Source organism: Neofelis nebulosa, chromosome 11 (genome assembly GCF_028018385.1).
Source record: "Neofelis nebulosa isolate mNeoNeb1 chromosome 11, mNeoNeb1.pri, whole genome shotgun sequence".
In the NCBI taxonomy this organism is placed as follows: Eukaryota; Metazoa; Chordata; class Mammalia; order Carnivora; family Felidae; genus Neofelis; species Neofelis nebulosa.
The window spans coordinates 47,642,174-47,659,694 of NC_080792.1; the positions used below are offsets into that span (position 1 = coordinate 47,642,174).

Sequence of the window (17,521 nt, forward strand, 5' to 3'; positions counted from 1 at the left end):
TTCCGGAGAGCAAAGAAATGCTCAAAAAAAAAAACAAACAAAAAAAAAACACACGTGAGCTAACAAAAAAGAATACAAGAGTCTACCTGAAGGCCAAACCTGGAAAAATCTGAGCAACAAAATAATGATAGTATAGAATTTTATTTTATTTTATTTTATTTTTTTTTTTTTTAATGTTTTTTATTTATTTTTGGGACAGAGAGAGACAGAGCATGAACGGGGGAGGGGCAGAGAGAGAGGGAGACACAGAATCGGAAACAGGCTCCAGGCTCCGAGCCATCAGCCCAGAGCCTGACGCGGGGCTCGAACTCACGGACCGCGAGATCGTGACCTGGCTGAAGTCGGACGCTTAACCGACTGCGCCACCCAGGCGCCCGATAGTATAGAATTTTAACCCATGGAGTAAAATAATATACATGAGTTCATGCTGATAAAAATAAATAAAAAACAAACAGGGAGAAGAGACATCTCTTCCTCACAAAAGAATTCCAATTCCATGAAGAAGGAAAGAAGGAAATGAGAATCATTATTATGCAAACACCACAGCAATAAATCCTGTTGACAAGACAGACTAATAGATAGTAAAGTTAAAGTTTAAGGAGGAACAGGATATTAGCAGAGGCTCAAAGTATCTCCCTCAAGGTACTTATCAACTACAAAGGGAAAGACAGTAACTGTGAGGTTAAGTTTATATGTCAACTTGGCTAGTTTAGTCCACAGTATCCAGATATTTATTTGATCAAACTCTATTCTAGATGTTTCTGTAAAGGTATTTCTTAGATGGAATTCACATTGAAATCAGTTAACTTTGAGTAAAGCAGACTGTCCTCCACAATGTGAGAGAGCTACATCTAGTTAAGGTCTTAATAGAAAAGGGACTAGCCTCCCCAGAGGAAGAGAGAATTCTTCGAGCAGACAGCCAGCCTTCAGACTTGAGCTGCAACACTAATTCTTCCCTAGGTCTCCAGCCTGCCAAAGTACCTTGCAGAGTGTGGACTTGCCAGCCTCCACAATCTCATGAGCCAATTCCTTAAATTGATCTCTCTCTCCTTCTCTTCCACACCTCTTCCTCCCTTCTTCTGCATCCATCCCTCTCTTCCCCCATCCTTGTCTTTATAAATACACACGCATACACACATACACACACACACACACACACACACACACACACACACACTCACACTCACACCCAACTGGTTCTCTAGAGAGGCTTGATTAATACTATAACTTTACAGTGGAGATACCTGACAGATACCACCGTAACCAAAGGATCAAGGTAAACATAACAATAAAGCATACTGATACCATGAGTTCCTTGATATATGCACTGTGAAGGAGACAATATCATTTTTGTGGTATTCTTGCCAAAATGCCTAATCTTGCTCCAATATGAGAAAACAATGGACAGACCCAAACAGAGGGACATTCTACAAAATACAGTACTCTTCAAAAGTGTCAGGTCATAAGAGGTCATAAAAGCCAAGGAAAGACTGAGAAATTATTTACAGACTAGAAGAAAGTAAGGAGAAATAACAGATCAATGCAATGTAGAATCTTGGACAGCATCTTGTAACAGCAGAAAGGACATTAGTGGAAAAAATCCATGAAATTTGGATCTTTAGTTTGGTTAATATTATACCAATGTTAGTTTCCTATTCTTGGTAATTATACTGTGGTTAAGTAGGCTGTTACTAGGGGAAACAGAGTGAGGAATATAAAAGAGTTCATTGTACTATTTTTGCAATTTTTCTGTAAGTCTAAAATTAGTACAGAATTGTAAAAATTTTTTGTGTATATAATTACTTCAAAATTTAGTACTTCTGCAATAGAAAAAACCTATGAGATAAATTTGTACTGAAGATTAACAGTAAAATCAATCTAAGTTACTTGTTAAGTGGGTAGAATGGAAAATTCTCATGAGATATCTTGATCACGAGCTTGTAACCTTATTAGTTCTTTAGAATTACAAATCCTTCCATTTTAGTATGAAGTCTACAAAAACAATTTTTGGTAAGAAAAATACCAAACAAAATTTCTAAAAAGTATAACTACAAATTGTAAACAAAAATCAATAACATTACAATTTAAAGAGTGGCTAAACTGTAATGTGGATATAGATGGAAAAGGGAAAATATCTTATTTTTAAGATCTATACTTTTAAAAATCTCCTGAGAATTGAGTGATTCCAAATTTTTTGGAGTCCTAAATTTTTACTGGCATACATTCCATTTTTTGCAATTATCCCACACTCTAGCATGGTAGATCAGCAAAAATCAATTTTATTTTGAGACTACTTTTCCTATCAATGCCCTGAAATGCTACAAAATCAGAACATGAATTATAAAAGTCAGGAAAACAATTCAAAAATGATTGTCACATGGAGAGAATATCTTCATACCATTTATCTCAGATGTTAATGGAAGCAGTAAAAACGTTTATTTTCTACAGAAAAATAGTAAAATGCTCTGAAAAAGTTACCACTACTATCAATTTTAAATATATAATGATTTTGCTAAGTGAGTCCAAAATAATTGGTTCCTTATAAATAATCTTCTAAAAAGTTAGTAAATAAACTATTGCTGGTTTTTTAAAAATCTCTTTACCAGACTGAAAACAATTCTATCAGTGGTAACAATGAAATATTAGAAACACCCGCGTTGTCATGAATGATTCAATCAAAGAATAATAAAGACATATATTGATTTTCAAATCAATATATGTCTTTGATATGAAATTAGATAGTAGCGACAGGTGTACAATTTTGGAATATACCAAAACCACTGTATTACACATTTTTAGAGGATAAATAATTATGGTATGTGAACTACATCTCAATTTAAAAATCAATTTTCAAAGTAAATTTTTATATCCTAAATATCAGTTGGTGTGTTTTCCAGAGTTCTTTTTCTATAAACGCTTTACTCATTTGAAGCTAATGTCTAACTTGTGTATTCCAGTAATTCATGAGGAATGTTACATGGTTCATATTACCTTAATAGTCAAAGAAAGCAGAAATTTTAGACCCACGTTCTTTAACCCAAGTTCTGTAAGAGTATAATATGAAACCAAAGAGGCTAAAATCACATAGAAATAACCATAACTACATGAGCAAATGAACTTGTCCAGAGAAACCTGTATTTTACCACATATGAACCATAAAACAGAATACAGATTTTTCATTAAAAATTTCATTTAGAATAGTTACATGGAAATTTAATTATGATTAAGTTAAAAGAGCATTAATAATATTAATAATATTCTTCTGGTATTTACCTGGTTCTGTCATCTGAGATTTCTGTATTAGAACATCTCTTATTTTCTCTACCCATAGGTAAAGAATACTTTCACCAATATTCTGTCTAAACAAAATTGAAGAGAAAACTTGGTTATTAAAAAAAATTCTTTCTCAAATTCAAGAAAATATAAACATATTTACAATCTAAGAAATTATATGCAATCTAGCTATGCCTTTTACAAAAGAATTTATAATAACATGAGATTCCCTAACATCTGTTAGCTAAGCATTGAATACAGATGTTCATATCAGTATTAACAATTTCAACAGGCTCCAAATTAACATTGCTTACTTAAAATAAGAGGAAAGCTGCAACCAAAGAGGGTAAAGAAAACTTCTGAACTTGAACTAGATGAAGTAGATAGATGTAAAGGGGATTCAGTTCCTGTTAGCAGATATAGTTTCAGTACTGATGTCACAGCTTGCTTTTTTTTTTAAGCTTTTTGAACAATTTCAAACCGCTTATTTGGCACACTTGTTTGGTATAATTATTTCAGCGAAGAAGAATGCAAAGCATCAGAGGAACTCCCTCAGAGACCAAATTTAAAAGACTTAAAAGACAATTCAGGTAACAACTTTACAATTGCATTTTGCTTTTGACAAAATATCCTGTTGCCCAAATTGACTCATTTTGGTTCCAAATAATGTCTGACTGATTCAGATAAATTAAATCCAACTCAAAGGCCACTGAGAAAAAGAACATGGCATGGTTCATGTCCATAGAGTTATGTCAAATGATGACAACAGCAATAAAATAAAGGTCCCGGTGTCTACTCTTTAGGGAATGACACCAATTTTAGATAAATGTCTGTTACGTGTACTTAAAGTAATCCCCGTATTACTTGATAACAACACCTTACCTCCTTCCTCTGAAAGTCCCCCTTGAAACCACTATCTCTCTTCATCACTACTCATCAGTACCCACCAAAGGAAACTTTCAAAACAACCAGAGAGAAGAAAATATTGTTTTCAAATAATTCTGTACCCTCAAATCTTCCCCATCTCACCCATAACTCCTTAGCACTAAACATTCCTCCCTGTGCTCTGGTAACTGGTGTCTAAGATTCTAAGAGAGAGGAAAATTCAACTGGGAAGGCTTTAAAATTTGGGGAATGTGGTTTGAATTTCTTTTAAACAATTCCCACTTCTATCCTCTCTTCTCAATAAATGATTCAGAGGTATAGACGCAGAAAGGTACGATGGATTGAGTATATACAAAGCCCAAAGTTCATTATATGTGTCAACACATTAAATGCTCACAATTATTTAATGAAGTATTATTTCCCCATTGTACAAATGAGAAAACAGACCTAGAGAAAACAGACTTGTCTAAAACAGTCTTAGAAGCAGTGAAGAAGCCCAGAGACAGAATGTGAATGCAGACTGACTCCAAAACTCAGCTTGCTCACTGCATTTTGCTCTCCTATCAAGCAGCTATGATCCTAGGCAAGTAAGCCACTTGAACTCTGAGTCTGTTTCTTCATCTATAAAACAGAGACTTAGAGCACGTTATCTTACTTTACAGAAGCAGTTTCTTTTCAAGTGAACCTATCTTAATTCACTCAACATAACTACACCATGTCTACATGCTGGCCTGGGGGGATGGTAGTCAATGAGAAAACTGGGTCCCTTATATCAGTGTTTGTGATCCTTACAAATTTATGTTTTTGTATATAATTCTCTCCATCTCCTAATCTCATTCTATTGAATTCTTCACATCACCAAAAATAGTAATACCAGTATCTAGTGTTTAAAAATTTTTTTTTCAACGTTTTTTATTTATTTTTGGGACAGAGAGAGACAGAGCATGAACGGGGGAGGGGCAGAGAGAGAGGGAGACACAGAATCGGAAACAGGCTCCAGGCTCCGAGCCATCAGCCCAGAGCCTGACGCGGAGCTCGAACTCACGGACCGCGAGATCGTGACCTGGCTGAAGTCGGACGCTTAACCGACTGCGCCACCCAGGCGCCCCCAGTATCTAGTGTTTAATGAACACCTACTATACAGAAGACATGTAGAAAACACTTTGTTACTTCACTAAATCCTTAAGCCACCTTCGAGGCAGGAAAATCATCCTGTGTATGAATCATACATTCACATTCAGATTTGTTGTTGGAGTGTTGTGAAAACACCTTGGAAGAATTTTCACGATTAATAAATAATTTTTCCAAATAATAAAGACAAAATTAAACCTTAACTCCAAATCTCCTCTCCTCCGGCCCACGGCTTCTTGCAGAAAAACGTACAACAGCACTTCTGCCCGACATCAGTTACTGAATGCTTCCTTTTTCCCTTGTATTTAACAAAACTTACTGAAATCCAATGTACGGAAGTTGTAGTGCGTGTTTACAATTTCCTAAGGAAAATGACAATTACTCTTTCCCTTGTTCTATCACTAATGGTGTTTTGTTTGTTTGTTTGTTGTTGTTGTTGTTGTTATTGCTGCATTTGTGTTTTCTCTTGTAAGAAGAAACTGTTTTTTCTCCTTGGTCCAAGATTTTAACTATCCACTAGGATTTGGTGGTTTTCAAACTTTTGCATTGCTATAACGAAATCTCCCACAGAATCAGAAACAAATAAACAGACAAAAGCTGAGAGTCCTCCTTCCTGTGTCTATCTGCCTTGCACGCCACCCACAACTGGTCCTGGAGGAAGTCTACGGAATCCTAAGGACTCTGATACAAAATTTTAAAAAACTACTTATTATAGGGTGAGATGCTAAGCTTTTATTTATTAAATTAAATTATGGTAAAGTAGCTAAATAGAAAATGTCTAGAACAATATTTGTTTCAAATTGAATAAAAGACAAACTTGGACTAAAAGCTGGATTTTGTGAATAGCTATACTTAAATGACTATTAGCCAATCCAGAATGATCAAAACAAAGTCATGTTACTTGTGGCTCTGTTATCTTTAATTTTCTAATATTTATATTTGTTGATTTATGGACAAAGCCACTTGCTAAAATACACTACTAAGTTGTGTGACCTCAGACAAATCACTCAATCTGAGTTTCTATTATCCCATTTTCAAAATGACAAAATTGGATGAGATGATTCTTTTAATAACAATAAAATTAAGGGTGGCTATCATATGCTTCTAAAGCACATTACACAGATTATGTCATTTAATCCTCACAACAGTATTATTCTATTATCCGTATTTTACAGATGAGAAAACAGATTCAAAGAGGCCACATTATTTCCAAAACTGATTCTAGAAGCCTGGCCAAGACAGCCTTAATGCCAGCTTAGCTAAACTTGAGACTGGCAGAACTTCCTAACTATAGGCCCTGACCCCCCTTTTCTTAGTGCATTTTTGTTAGAAAACTTGACATTATAAATTCTTTCTCTACTCCTTTGGGAGTATCCCAAAGGATTTAGGGAGAATCCTGTCAGTTTTATAGCCTAAGAGTGTCTTTCTCAAGGACCTGGCAGCCATCATTTTGAACTGTAATCATTAAGGAAGACAGCATCCCTTCTCCCGTCTTTATGGGAGGGGAGGAGCCTAACTTCTGATGAGCAACAATTAGCAAACACAGATGGCCTAATCATGAGAAACACATTTGCAAACTCAGGAAATAACTTACTGGGCTTACACAGCTCACTGATTAACCTTCCCTCAAATCCTTATCCCAGCCCTTACAAATTCTGTTGATAGGAATGCAAACTAGTGTACTCACTGTGAAAAACAGTAGGCAGGTTCCTCAAAAAATTAAAAGTAGAACTACCCTACAATCCAGGAATCACACTACTGTGCATTTACTCAAAGAATACAAAAACACTAATTTGAAAGGATACATGCACCCCTATGTTTACTGCAGAATTATTTACAACAGCCAAACTAAGAAAGCAACACAAGTGTCCATCAATAGATGAAGGGATAAAGGAAATATGGTGTGTATGTATGTGTATACATACACATACATACACACAATGGAATATTATTCAGCCATAGAAAAGGATGAAAACTTGCCATCTGCAACAAATGGATGTATCTAGGTAGCATAATGCTAAGCAAAATAAGTCAGAGCAGAGAGAGACAAATACCATATGATTCTACTCATGTGGAATTAAAGAAACAAGGGGCGCCTGGGTGGCGCAGTCGGTTAGGCGTCCAACTTCAGCCAGGTCACGATCTCGCGGTCCGTGAGTTCGAGCCCCGCGTCAGGCTCTGGGCCGATGGCTCGGAGCCTGGAGCCTGTTTCCGATTCTGTGTCTCCCTCTCTCTCTGCCCCTCCCCCGCTCATGCTCTGTCTCTCTCTGTCCCAAAAATAAATAAAAAATGTTGGAAAAAAAAAAAAAAAAAAAGAAACAAACAAAGGAAGAGAAATAAAAAAAAAAGACTCTTAACTTTAGAGAACAAACAGATGGTTACCATAGGGGAGGTGGGGGGGGGGGTGTGGGATGGGGTAAATTAAGTGAAGGGGATTAAGAACAGACTTATCTTGATGAGCACTGAGTAATATATGGAACTGCTGAATCACTGTATTGTACATCTGAAACTAATATAACATTGCATGTTAACTACACTGGAATGAAAATTTTAAAAATTCTCCTGGCAAGAAAAACAAAAGCAAAAATAAACTACTGGGACTACATAAAAACAAAAGACTTCTACGCATCAAAAGAAACAAATCAACAAAATTAAAAGGTAATCTATGGAATGGGAGAAGATATTTGCAAATAACACATACAATAAAGGGTTAGTATCCAAAATATGTAAAGAACTTATAAAACTCAACACCCAAAAAACAAATAATCCAATTAAAAAATGGGCAAAACACATAGATATTTCTCCAGAGTAGACACCCAGATGGCAAATAGACACAGGTAAAGATGCTCTTCATCTCTTACCATCAGGGAAATGCAAATCAAAAGTACAATCAGATATTACCTCACACCTGTCCGAATGGCTAAAATCAACATGAGAAACAATAGGTGTTAGGGAGGATGTGGAGAAAAAAAGAACCCTTGTGCACTGCTGGTGGGAATGCAAACTGGTACAGCCACTGTGGAAAACAGTATGGAGGTTCCTCAAAAAGTTAAAAATAGAACTATCCTATAATCCAGCAATCGAATTACTAGGTATTTACCCAAAAAGTACAAAAACACTAATTCAAAGCAATATATGCACCCTTATGTTTATAGCAGCATTATTTACCATAGCCAGGATATGGAAGAAACCCAAGTGTCCATCCACTGATGAATGGATAAAGATGTGACATATATAAATATGTATAATGGAATATTACACAGCCATAGAAAAAGGATTGAAGTATTATGCTAAGTGAAATAAGTCAGAGAAAGACAAATACCATATGATTTCACTCATGTGGAATTTAAACAAAACAAAAAGCAAAGGAGACAAAAAAAAAAAAAAGAGAGAGAGAGAAATCAAGAAAGAGACTCTTAACTATAGAGAATAAGCAGATGATTACCAGAGGGGAGGTGGGTAGGGAGATGGGTGAAATAGGTGATGGGGATTAAGGAGGGCACTTGTCATGATGAGCACCAGCAATGTATGGAATTATGGTATCTTACATACATGAAACTAATAACACTGTATGTTAACTCATTGGAATTAAAAACACAAAAAATTCTGCCTTTTGTTTCTGGAAGTTGAGGTCAGACTGAGCTCTGGCCTCTCTCCCCTACTGCAATAGTCTTGAACAATGTTTTCCTCACTCTTTTAGCTTTGTGGCAATTTGTGCTTTGATAAGCCTCGCCTTGTCTACAGCCATACCACCCTGAACGCACCTGATCTCATCTGATAAGCCTCTCCTCCCAACTTTCAAATCTAAGACTCCATGATAAATCAAAATGTGAGGGGCTGTGGGAAATTAAAATCATCATCTTGGATTTTATTTTATTTATTTATTTTTTTTAATTTTTTTTTTCAACGTTTTTTATTTATTTTTGGGACAGAGAGGGACATAGCATGAACGGGGGAGGGGCAGAGAGAGAGGGAGACACAGAATCGGAAACAGGCTCCAGGCTCCGAGCCATCAGCCCAGAGCCTGACGCGGGGCTCGAACTCACGGACCGCGAGATCGTGACCTGGCTGAAGTCGGACACTTAACCGACTGCACCACCCAGGCGCCCCATGGATTTTAAATTAAATATTGTTAAAATGAACCATTGTAAATTTAAATACAGATATTCCCCCATTTTCCAAAAGTTTGTGTTATGCCACTGCACTTTTACAAAAGATCTACATTAGCTGTTTTCACTAACCAAAAGAAACCTGAAGAAAATTTTCACTTTTACAAGAACTGCCATTACTGTACCAAATGTAGGTCTTTCATAAAGTGAAGCAGTGTAACTTGAACATTCAGAAAGCTGGGGATATTCTTTCTTTATGCCATTTTGAGAGGTTTAATAGGAATGCTCCACTTTTAGATGGTGGGGAAAACCCTGTACTACAAAAAAAAAAAAAATGTTAATCCCTTTCCTTAAGGGATTACTCTTAAACAACATTTATTATTATGTTCCGGGTATTTTTAAATCCATCATTCACCTTTTGCTTGATTAAAATAATTATTTTCACAGATTTAAAATACTCATATGCAAAATATTTCATCAAAAATAAGGTATGAGGGGCACCTGGGTGGCTCAGTCGGTTAAGTGTCCGACTTCAGCTCAGGTCACGATCTCGCGGTCTGTGAGTTCGAGCCCCGCGTCAGGCTCTGGGCTGATGGCTCAGAGCCTGGAGCCTGCTTCCAATTCTGTGTCTCCCTCTCTCTCTGCCCCTCCCCCGTTCATGCTCTGTCTCTCTCTGTCTCAAAAATAAATAAATGTTAAAAAAAAAAAAATAAGGTATGATAAGCAAATTAATCTACAACTAACTAATCACCAAATCCTAGTAAATATTCTTTTTTTTAAAGAGTTTATTTATTTTGAAAGGGGGAGGGAGGGAGGGAGGGAGGGAGATGGGGGAGAGAGAGAGAGAGGGAAGGAGGGAGAGAAGAATGGAGGGAGACAGGGGGAGGGGGAGAGAGAGACAGTATCCCAAGTAGCCTCCATGCTGCCAGTACAGAGCCCAACATGGGGCTCAAACTCTTGAACTGTGACATAACGACCTGAGCCCAAACCAAGGGTTGGATGCTTAACCGACTGAGCCATCCAGGTGCCCCAGTCTATATTCTTAAGTATTTCTTTAACCGATCATTCTTCTCCATCCATTCTTGTTGCCTTCCTAAAAAGGCTTCCACCATCTCCCTCCTCCTCAAACTCTTCACAGCCCATCTCTCACACTGCAATACAAATCTGATTACATCACTACTCTGTGTAGAACACTTAGAGCCTACAACATAATGCCCACACTTCTTTCCCAACTTACGACTTCTTTATTCTTATCCTTACCTAATTTATATACCTGGCATCTTAAACTATTTGCTAAATTCTGAAGATGCCAGGTTGCTTCACACCTACATGATTTTGCTCATGCAGTCCCTTCTACCAGAAAACCTCTCCCCACTTGATTACCTCGCAAACACCATGCTCCAAGGTCTCCTTCACAATGGAACCCTTCTTTACAACTCTATCCACATGCCCAGAGATAGTCTGTTGCTAAAACCTCTTAAAAAAAAGCTAATACAGCACTTGGTCCAAACCTCTCAGTAATTACGTCATTATATCATACTGGTACACATTTATCTTCATTTTTAAATTCCAAACTCCTAACAAAGTACCAGCATATAGGAGATACTCAATAAATTCTTACGGGAAAAACTGTTAGTTTTCTGACTTCTGCTTTCCTACCTAAGAGGAAACAAACCATGGCTCATCCTCTTGTCTAGGCAAAAATCACATTTTACATACAAAATGATGTTAATGTAAAAATCTTCATAGTGACATAATATTTAGAATATAATGAAACTATAAATATTAAAAACTATATTCATACATTTACTAATTTTCAAAACTAATAATATTTTTCAATTTGCTGCCCCCTGCTGGATTTATGGAAAAATATTAAAGGCTGTCACAAAACTTTTTAAGAGTGTTTTAAAGAGTGCTCTTTAAAAAAAATTTTTTTTTAACGTTTATTTTTGAGACAGAGAGAGACAGAGCATGAACGGGGGAGGGTCAGAGAGAGGGAGACACAGAATCTGAAACAGGCTCCAGGCTCTGAGCCATCAGCACAGAGCATGATGCGGGGCTCGAACACACGGACTGCGAGATCATGACCTGAGCCGAAGTCGGCCGCTCAACCGACTGAGCCACCCAGGTGCCCCAAGAGTGCTCTTTTTAAAAGAGTATTTATTTTTACTCACACCACCTGTGTGAAAACAATACCATTGGACCAGGATTATTCAAGCCCTTTTTAATAAGCAAGACAGTATAAACCACAATTCTATCTTTAGAACAAACTGCTTTATAATCTCTGACCTTTCCTAATTCCCAAATAGCTCAACTGAACCAGTTAGGGAGAACACCAAATTGTGTCCTATGGGAAGGGATCTATCTCTTAGTAAAAGAGGGGCTTTTGGATAGAAAAAAGGCAGATGGGAAGCCATTTCTGAGTACATGACATTGTGGATAGGTAGGAGAAAAATCTAACTTACGAACATTAGTATGATAGAATCCAAATATGGGAAGGTTTTCAAGAAAGAGGTACTTCAACACCAGCATAAGTTACAGATGTCATGTAAGATAAGAACTAAGAAAATGACCACAAGATGTATAATTACAACATCACTGGTGAACAAATTTGCAGTATATTTATTCTACTCTAAGGGAGAAGATAAAATGGTAAATAAACATAAATAAAGGATTACAGAAACAAGTTTCTTGGGGGCGTAAAGTTGGAATGACCAGTAAGGTTAGAGAAAATTATCAGAAAACATTTAATTGAGGAAATAAATAATACTTATATGCTGAGGAATATCTAAATGGGGTCATCCTTTATTGATACGTCCAGTTCTTGGTTACTTCCAGGGTCAAGTGTAAACCTGGGACTCAAGGAAGACCATACTTCTCCAGGAAGGAATGAACAGAAGCAATTCCATAAAGACTTACCCCATTTTAATTAAATATTTTAGGAGGAAAAGGAACCTGGCCGAGATCCCAGGGATACACTGTACCAAAAAGGGTGGCCACCTAGAACATATAAGACAATCCTTACCAGTTTCTGGATTACAGTAAAACTGATTCTAAAACATTGTTTATTTTACGAAATTAACACCTTACTAAAACTAATCCAAATCACAGTCATCTTCCCTGGACTACTGCATTAGCCTCCTAACGTATCTATTCTTGCTCCCTTCCAATCAGCTCTCCACACAGAAACAGATTGGTGTTTTCAAAGTCAGAATCTTTTTTTATTTTTATTTTTTTTTAATTTTTTTTTTTTCAACGTTTATTTATTTTTGGGACAGAGAGAGACAGAGCATGAATGGGGGAGGGACAGAGAGAGAGGGAGACACAGAATCGGAAACAGGCTCCAGGCTCTGAGCCATCAGCCCAGAGCCTGACGCGGGGCTCGAACTCACGGACGGCGAGATCGTGACCTGGCTGAAGTCGGACGCTTAACCGACTGCGCCACCCAGGCGCCCCTCAAAGTCAGAATCTTATCAACGACATCACACCACTTGAAAACCTCTGCTTTCCACAGGTCTTAACAACAAAGACAACAATCCTTCACATGGCCTCCAAGACTGTGCATGACCTCCCCTGCCTACCTCACCAGGTCACTGTCCCAGCATCCTCCCTCCTCTCCCCTCCCCTCTCTTCCCCCTTCATACCACCAACTTTATGTCTTGACAAGCTCCTTGACACAGAGCCTTTGCACATGTTGTGCCATTCGCTAGTTATCTTCACTTCAGTAATTCAGCTCTGAAGTCAAACAAGCCATCCTTGACTACGTCATATCTTGTTTCAAATTCATTTAGTACTGCACATTAATATCTTTCTTTTACAGAACTTATCAGAGCTGCAGTTTTACCTTCATTTTACAATGTCATGAGTGGTATCTCAATCAGTAAGTTCTAAATGCCATGAAAACAGAGACCATTTTTGTTTTTACTATGTGTACCTATGACCTAGTACAGTGCCTGTCTTGTAGTATTTCTTGAATGAATGAAACAGTGAAGAATACAGTGTCAATAGACTCTCAGTTTTATGACCTAATACAAGATTCTGCTGTAACCAGTTTCATTCAACATAGCCTGTGAAAGTATTAAAACAAGAATTGTATCTTTGGGTTTACTTTCACAATCTGGTATTTTTACAGCTATTAGCTCTGAGTCATTACTGTTTTTTGTTTTATCTAAGTAGAAATCATATCAAGTGTATATATAAAATTATATAACCAGTCTTTCAAAGACTCTTCAAATGCATCCTTTATGTTAAGGGAAAGGCAGCTTAACAAAAACTTTAGAAAATGCCCTAACATATCAGTGGCAACAAAAGCCCACAATAAAATCACAAGTAGAATTTTTTTTTTAAATCATTTGCTACTTACATATATATTTCCTCAAGGCTATTTGATAAATCTGCACGTTCTTGTCCTTTAAGCCAAGGAGCACTAAGATTAAATAAAACACAATGAAGAAGACTATTCAAGGATTGTGTTTATATTTCAAACAGAAATTACTGATTAAATTACAAATTATTTGATAACTTTTAAAAATTACCTACTTTCATTAAAATGTTATATTGTACAAATCTATACAGTTCCAAAATGCTTTCATTGGCATTAACTTATTGTGTCCTCCCAGGAAACCTTGATGAAGACAATCCCAATATTATTCAATTAAAATATAGTTTAAAAAACAGAGGTGAGGGGCGCCTGGGTGGCTCAGTCGGTTGGGCGTCCGACTTCAGCTCAGGTCACGATCTCACAGTTCGTGAGTTCGAGCCCCACGTCGGGCTCTGTGCTAACAGCTCAGAGCCTGGAGCCTGCTTCACATTCTGTGTCTCCCTCTCTTTCTGCCCCTTCCCTGCTCATGCTGTGTCTCTCTCTGTCTCAAAAATAAATAAACATTAAAAAAAAATTTTTTTTTTTAAAAAAACAGAGGTGAGTTCATAGGATATCATGAACCTGTCCAGGTTTACGTAAATGGCAGAACAAGTTCGAGAATCCAAATTTCCAGAATCACAGTATCTGCGACACTGTTAGGAATTGCCAATTTTTTTTTCTTTCTAAAAAGTGTCTCAAAAACAACTTTAACAAATAGAGTGGTTGCCACGTGACTGCAAAAATAGATATCAACTTTTCCTGAAAAGGGCATTTATGTTTATAGGCATTCTAAAATTATATCTCTCATTTTCAATCAATAAAAATTAACAGAACCATTATTATTATCAAATTTTATTTCTGTTTTAAAACACATACAAAAAATTATCCCACTGGTAGGTAAAAATTTTAATAATGACAATTTAATGGAATTCTCTTCACACAAGTTTATACATCTTAGGAGGTCAAGTGGGCAAAGCTGATCAAAGATCATTTGCAATCAACAGGTCATGACTAAGATTAAGCTTAGGCTGCTAAGAAGATGGTTCCTCCACAACAAGGGGCAGGGAGAAGCTCCAGAAGCACCAGGCATGGGTAATTCCCAGAGGGCAAGCAGTCTTAGGCAAAGGCATGCCAAGGAACTATGGCTAGGTCAGCAGAACCAGATTAGAAGAAACTAAACCACCAGATTGTCTAAAGAGAAAGATTTCTCTCTCTATCTCTAAATACAATTCAGTAGCTGTTTTATCCCTATGAACGCTGTGATTCTCTTTTATACTAAATACATTCTGCAATGTGTTTTTTATATAATTTAAATTTTTTTATTTAAATGCTCTATACAAAGTCCAAAAGGTGTTCTTTTCAAGTACTTTTTTATTTTTTTTAAAATGTTTATGTATTTTTATTTTTGAGAGAGAGACAGTGTGAGCAGGGGAGGGGCAGAGAAAGAGAGAGAAAGACACACATACAGAATCTGAGCTGTTAGCACAGAGCCTGACACGGCGCTCAAACCCACGAACCATGAGATCATGACCTGAGCCGAAGTCGGATGCTTAACCAACTGAGCCACCCAGACACCCCCAAATAAATAAACTTTTAAAACAGGGGTGCCTGGATGGCTCAGTTGGTTAAGCAACAGACTTTGGCTCAGGTCAGAATCTCAAGGCTTGTGGGTTTGAGCCCCACATCCGGCTCTGTGCTGACAGCTCAGGGCCGGGAACCTGCTTCAGATTCTGTGTCTCCCTTTCTCTCTGCCCCTCCCTTGCTCACACTCTGTCTCCCTCTCTCTCAAAAATGAATAAACATTACCAAAAGGCAAGTTTCTTTATTGTGAGAGAGCATGCAACCATGAGCAGGGGGAGTGGGAGAGGGAGAGAGGGAGAGGGAGGGAGAGAGAGAGAGGGAGGGAGGGAGGGAGGGAGGGAGAGAGAGAGAGGGAGGGAGGGAGGGAGGGAGACTCATAAGCAGGCTCTGTGTTGCCAGCACAGAGCCCAACATGAGGCTTGAGCCCACGAACTGTGGGATCATGACCAGAGCCGAAATCAAGAGTTGGACGCTTAACCAACTGAACCACCCAGGTGTCCCCAAAAGGTGTTCTTAACTTCCATATGTATTTTCCTAAGAAAGGTATTTTATATAAACACAAAGCACAATATAGAGAAATAATCTTTAAAAAGTATAATCTTTTTGTAAGAATATAAACATAGAAATATAGCTTACTTCAGTTGATAAATAGGTGGAGCTGTACCTGGGTATTCATTTGGTAGCATCACCTGTAAAGCAGTTTAAAAATAAATCTGTTTATACTTCATCATGACTCAAAATTAACAATATTTATAAAGCTAGTCACTGGACAAATTTCCTACTTGCCAAACTAAAATCAAAACCGTTATTTTGTTCAATCTCAGGAGAGAAATGCCTCCTCATATTTATACTTAAAGTATGTTGTTAATGATAATGCCAATTTTTTAAGGAGCACATTATTTACAGAGAAGGTATATAAGCAATGAAAGTTAGGAAATAAGAGTGGGGAAGACAAAGATGAAAAGAAAACTGAAACAGGGGCATTAAACCCTAACCTCAAGTGAAAAGGGTGGCACTATAACTTGTTCCAGGTATTTTTCTGAAGAAATATTAAAAAAAAATCCTATTAAATACTGGTAAACACATTAAATAACTAACCCTTTACAAAGACCCATACACCTTTGTTCCCAGATCAGTATTGTTATAAAAACAAACACTGACAAAAACCTTTATGTTGAAAATACAGGCAGTCACCAAAGAATAAGCATTAATACAGAAAGCTATACTGATCTTGTCACTTTTTATCTTAACCACACTGATTCTCAGTTAATAAAGAAACAAGTATCTGTTTTATAAAGCCTTTTAAATTACTAACCTATTCTTCCTCTTAAAGGTTAGCCATCCTTCCAGGTTTAAACCCTCTCCTATTAAATGAACAGAACAATGAAAGGAAGTGAAACTCAAGTCTGTCAAAGGTACACTGAGAATATCTAATTAAAATAACTGGGAGAGGAAAGATTGAGACTATCAGTTAAAGCGTGTCTTGAGTGATCAGAGATTTCATTACCCTGGTGCTTACTCAATTGTTAACAAAAGCTAACAAGAAAACAGACAATTTAGAAGTCACACAACAGTCATTTAGAGGAATACAGTATTAGTCAATCATACAGTCACTGTTGTAACTGGAAAATGGCTATAGAGAAGGAGGGAAAAATACCTGCAAGCAAAGTGTCCACTTGGGGTCATCTATATCGTCGCTAATTCTAATACAAAATATTTTGGCACAGTCATCAATGACACACCATTCCTCGCCATAGATAGCTGCCATTGCTTCAATTTCCTCATTCTGTAAGAAGTTGATGGGAGGAAAAAAAGTCAACGAATGTACATGCCCTAAAAGCCTGAATTTTCCTTCCTCTCTTATAGAGTATTTTTATTTAACATTACTAGCCTTTATAAAGGATCCCTGGAGGAACATTGCCAAAAGGTCTTAGCAGCAGGTCACCATGTTCTACTCTGTAAGTGGTTGCCAGACAAGGACTAGGACCAGCCTTGCTGCAACATCACTGGGTTTTTGGCCACTAGTGAGCCAAGATATATCCAATACCCTACAGCATGATTTACAAGTGGAAAGATGAACACACATCCTCTGCTTCACCTTTTCTTAGGTACCACGTAATCCTCACTCCCACTCCCCAGTATCCTTGCTATATACTAGCCATATAGTCCTACTTAATACCTC

At 37.2% G+C, this 17,521-nt stretch overlaps 1 protein-coding gene across 3 annotated transcripts in view; it reads right to left on the reverse strand.

Annotated features, from left to right (window-relative positions):
* IMPACT (impact RWD domain protein) overlaps positions 1–17,521 on the reverse strand; it is a 31,587-nt gene that overhangs the window by 13,229 nt on the left and 837 nt on the right. For all 3 annotated transcript variants that reach the window (XM_058692492.1, XM_058692494.1, XM_058692493.1), the window contains exons 2-5: positions 16,997–17,125; positions 15,976–16,028; positions 13,762–13,824; positions 3,274–3,359 (exon numbers count right to left, since the gene is read on the reverse strand). In XM_058692492.1, coding sequence (XP_058548475.1) covers positions 3,274–3,359; positions 13,762–13,824; positions 15,976–16,028; positions 16,997–17,125 — 331 coding nt within the window. The remainder of the gene's footprint in view (positions 1–3,273; positions 3,360–13,761; positions 13,825–15,975; positions 16,029–16,996; positions 17,126–17,521) is intronic.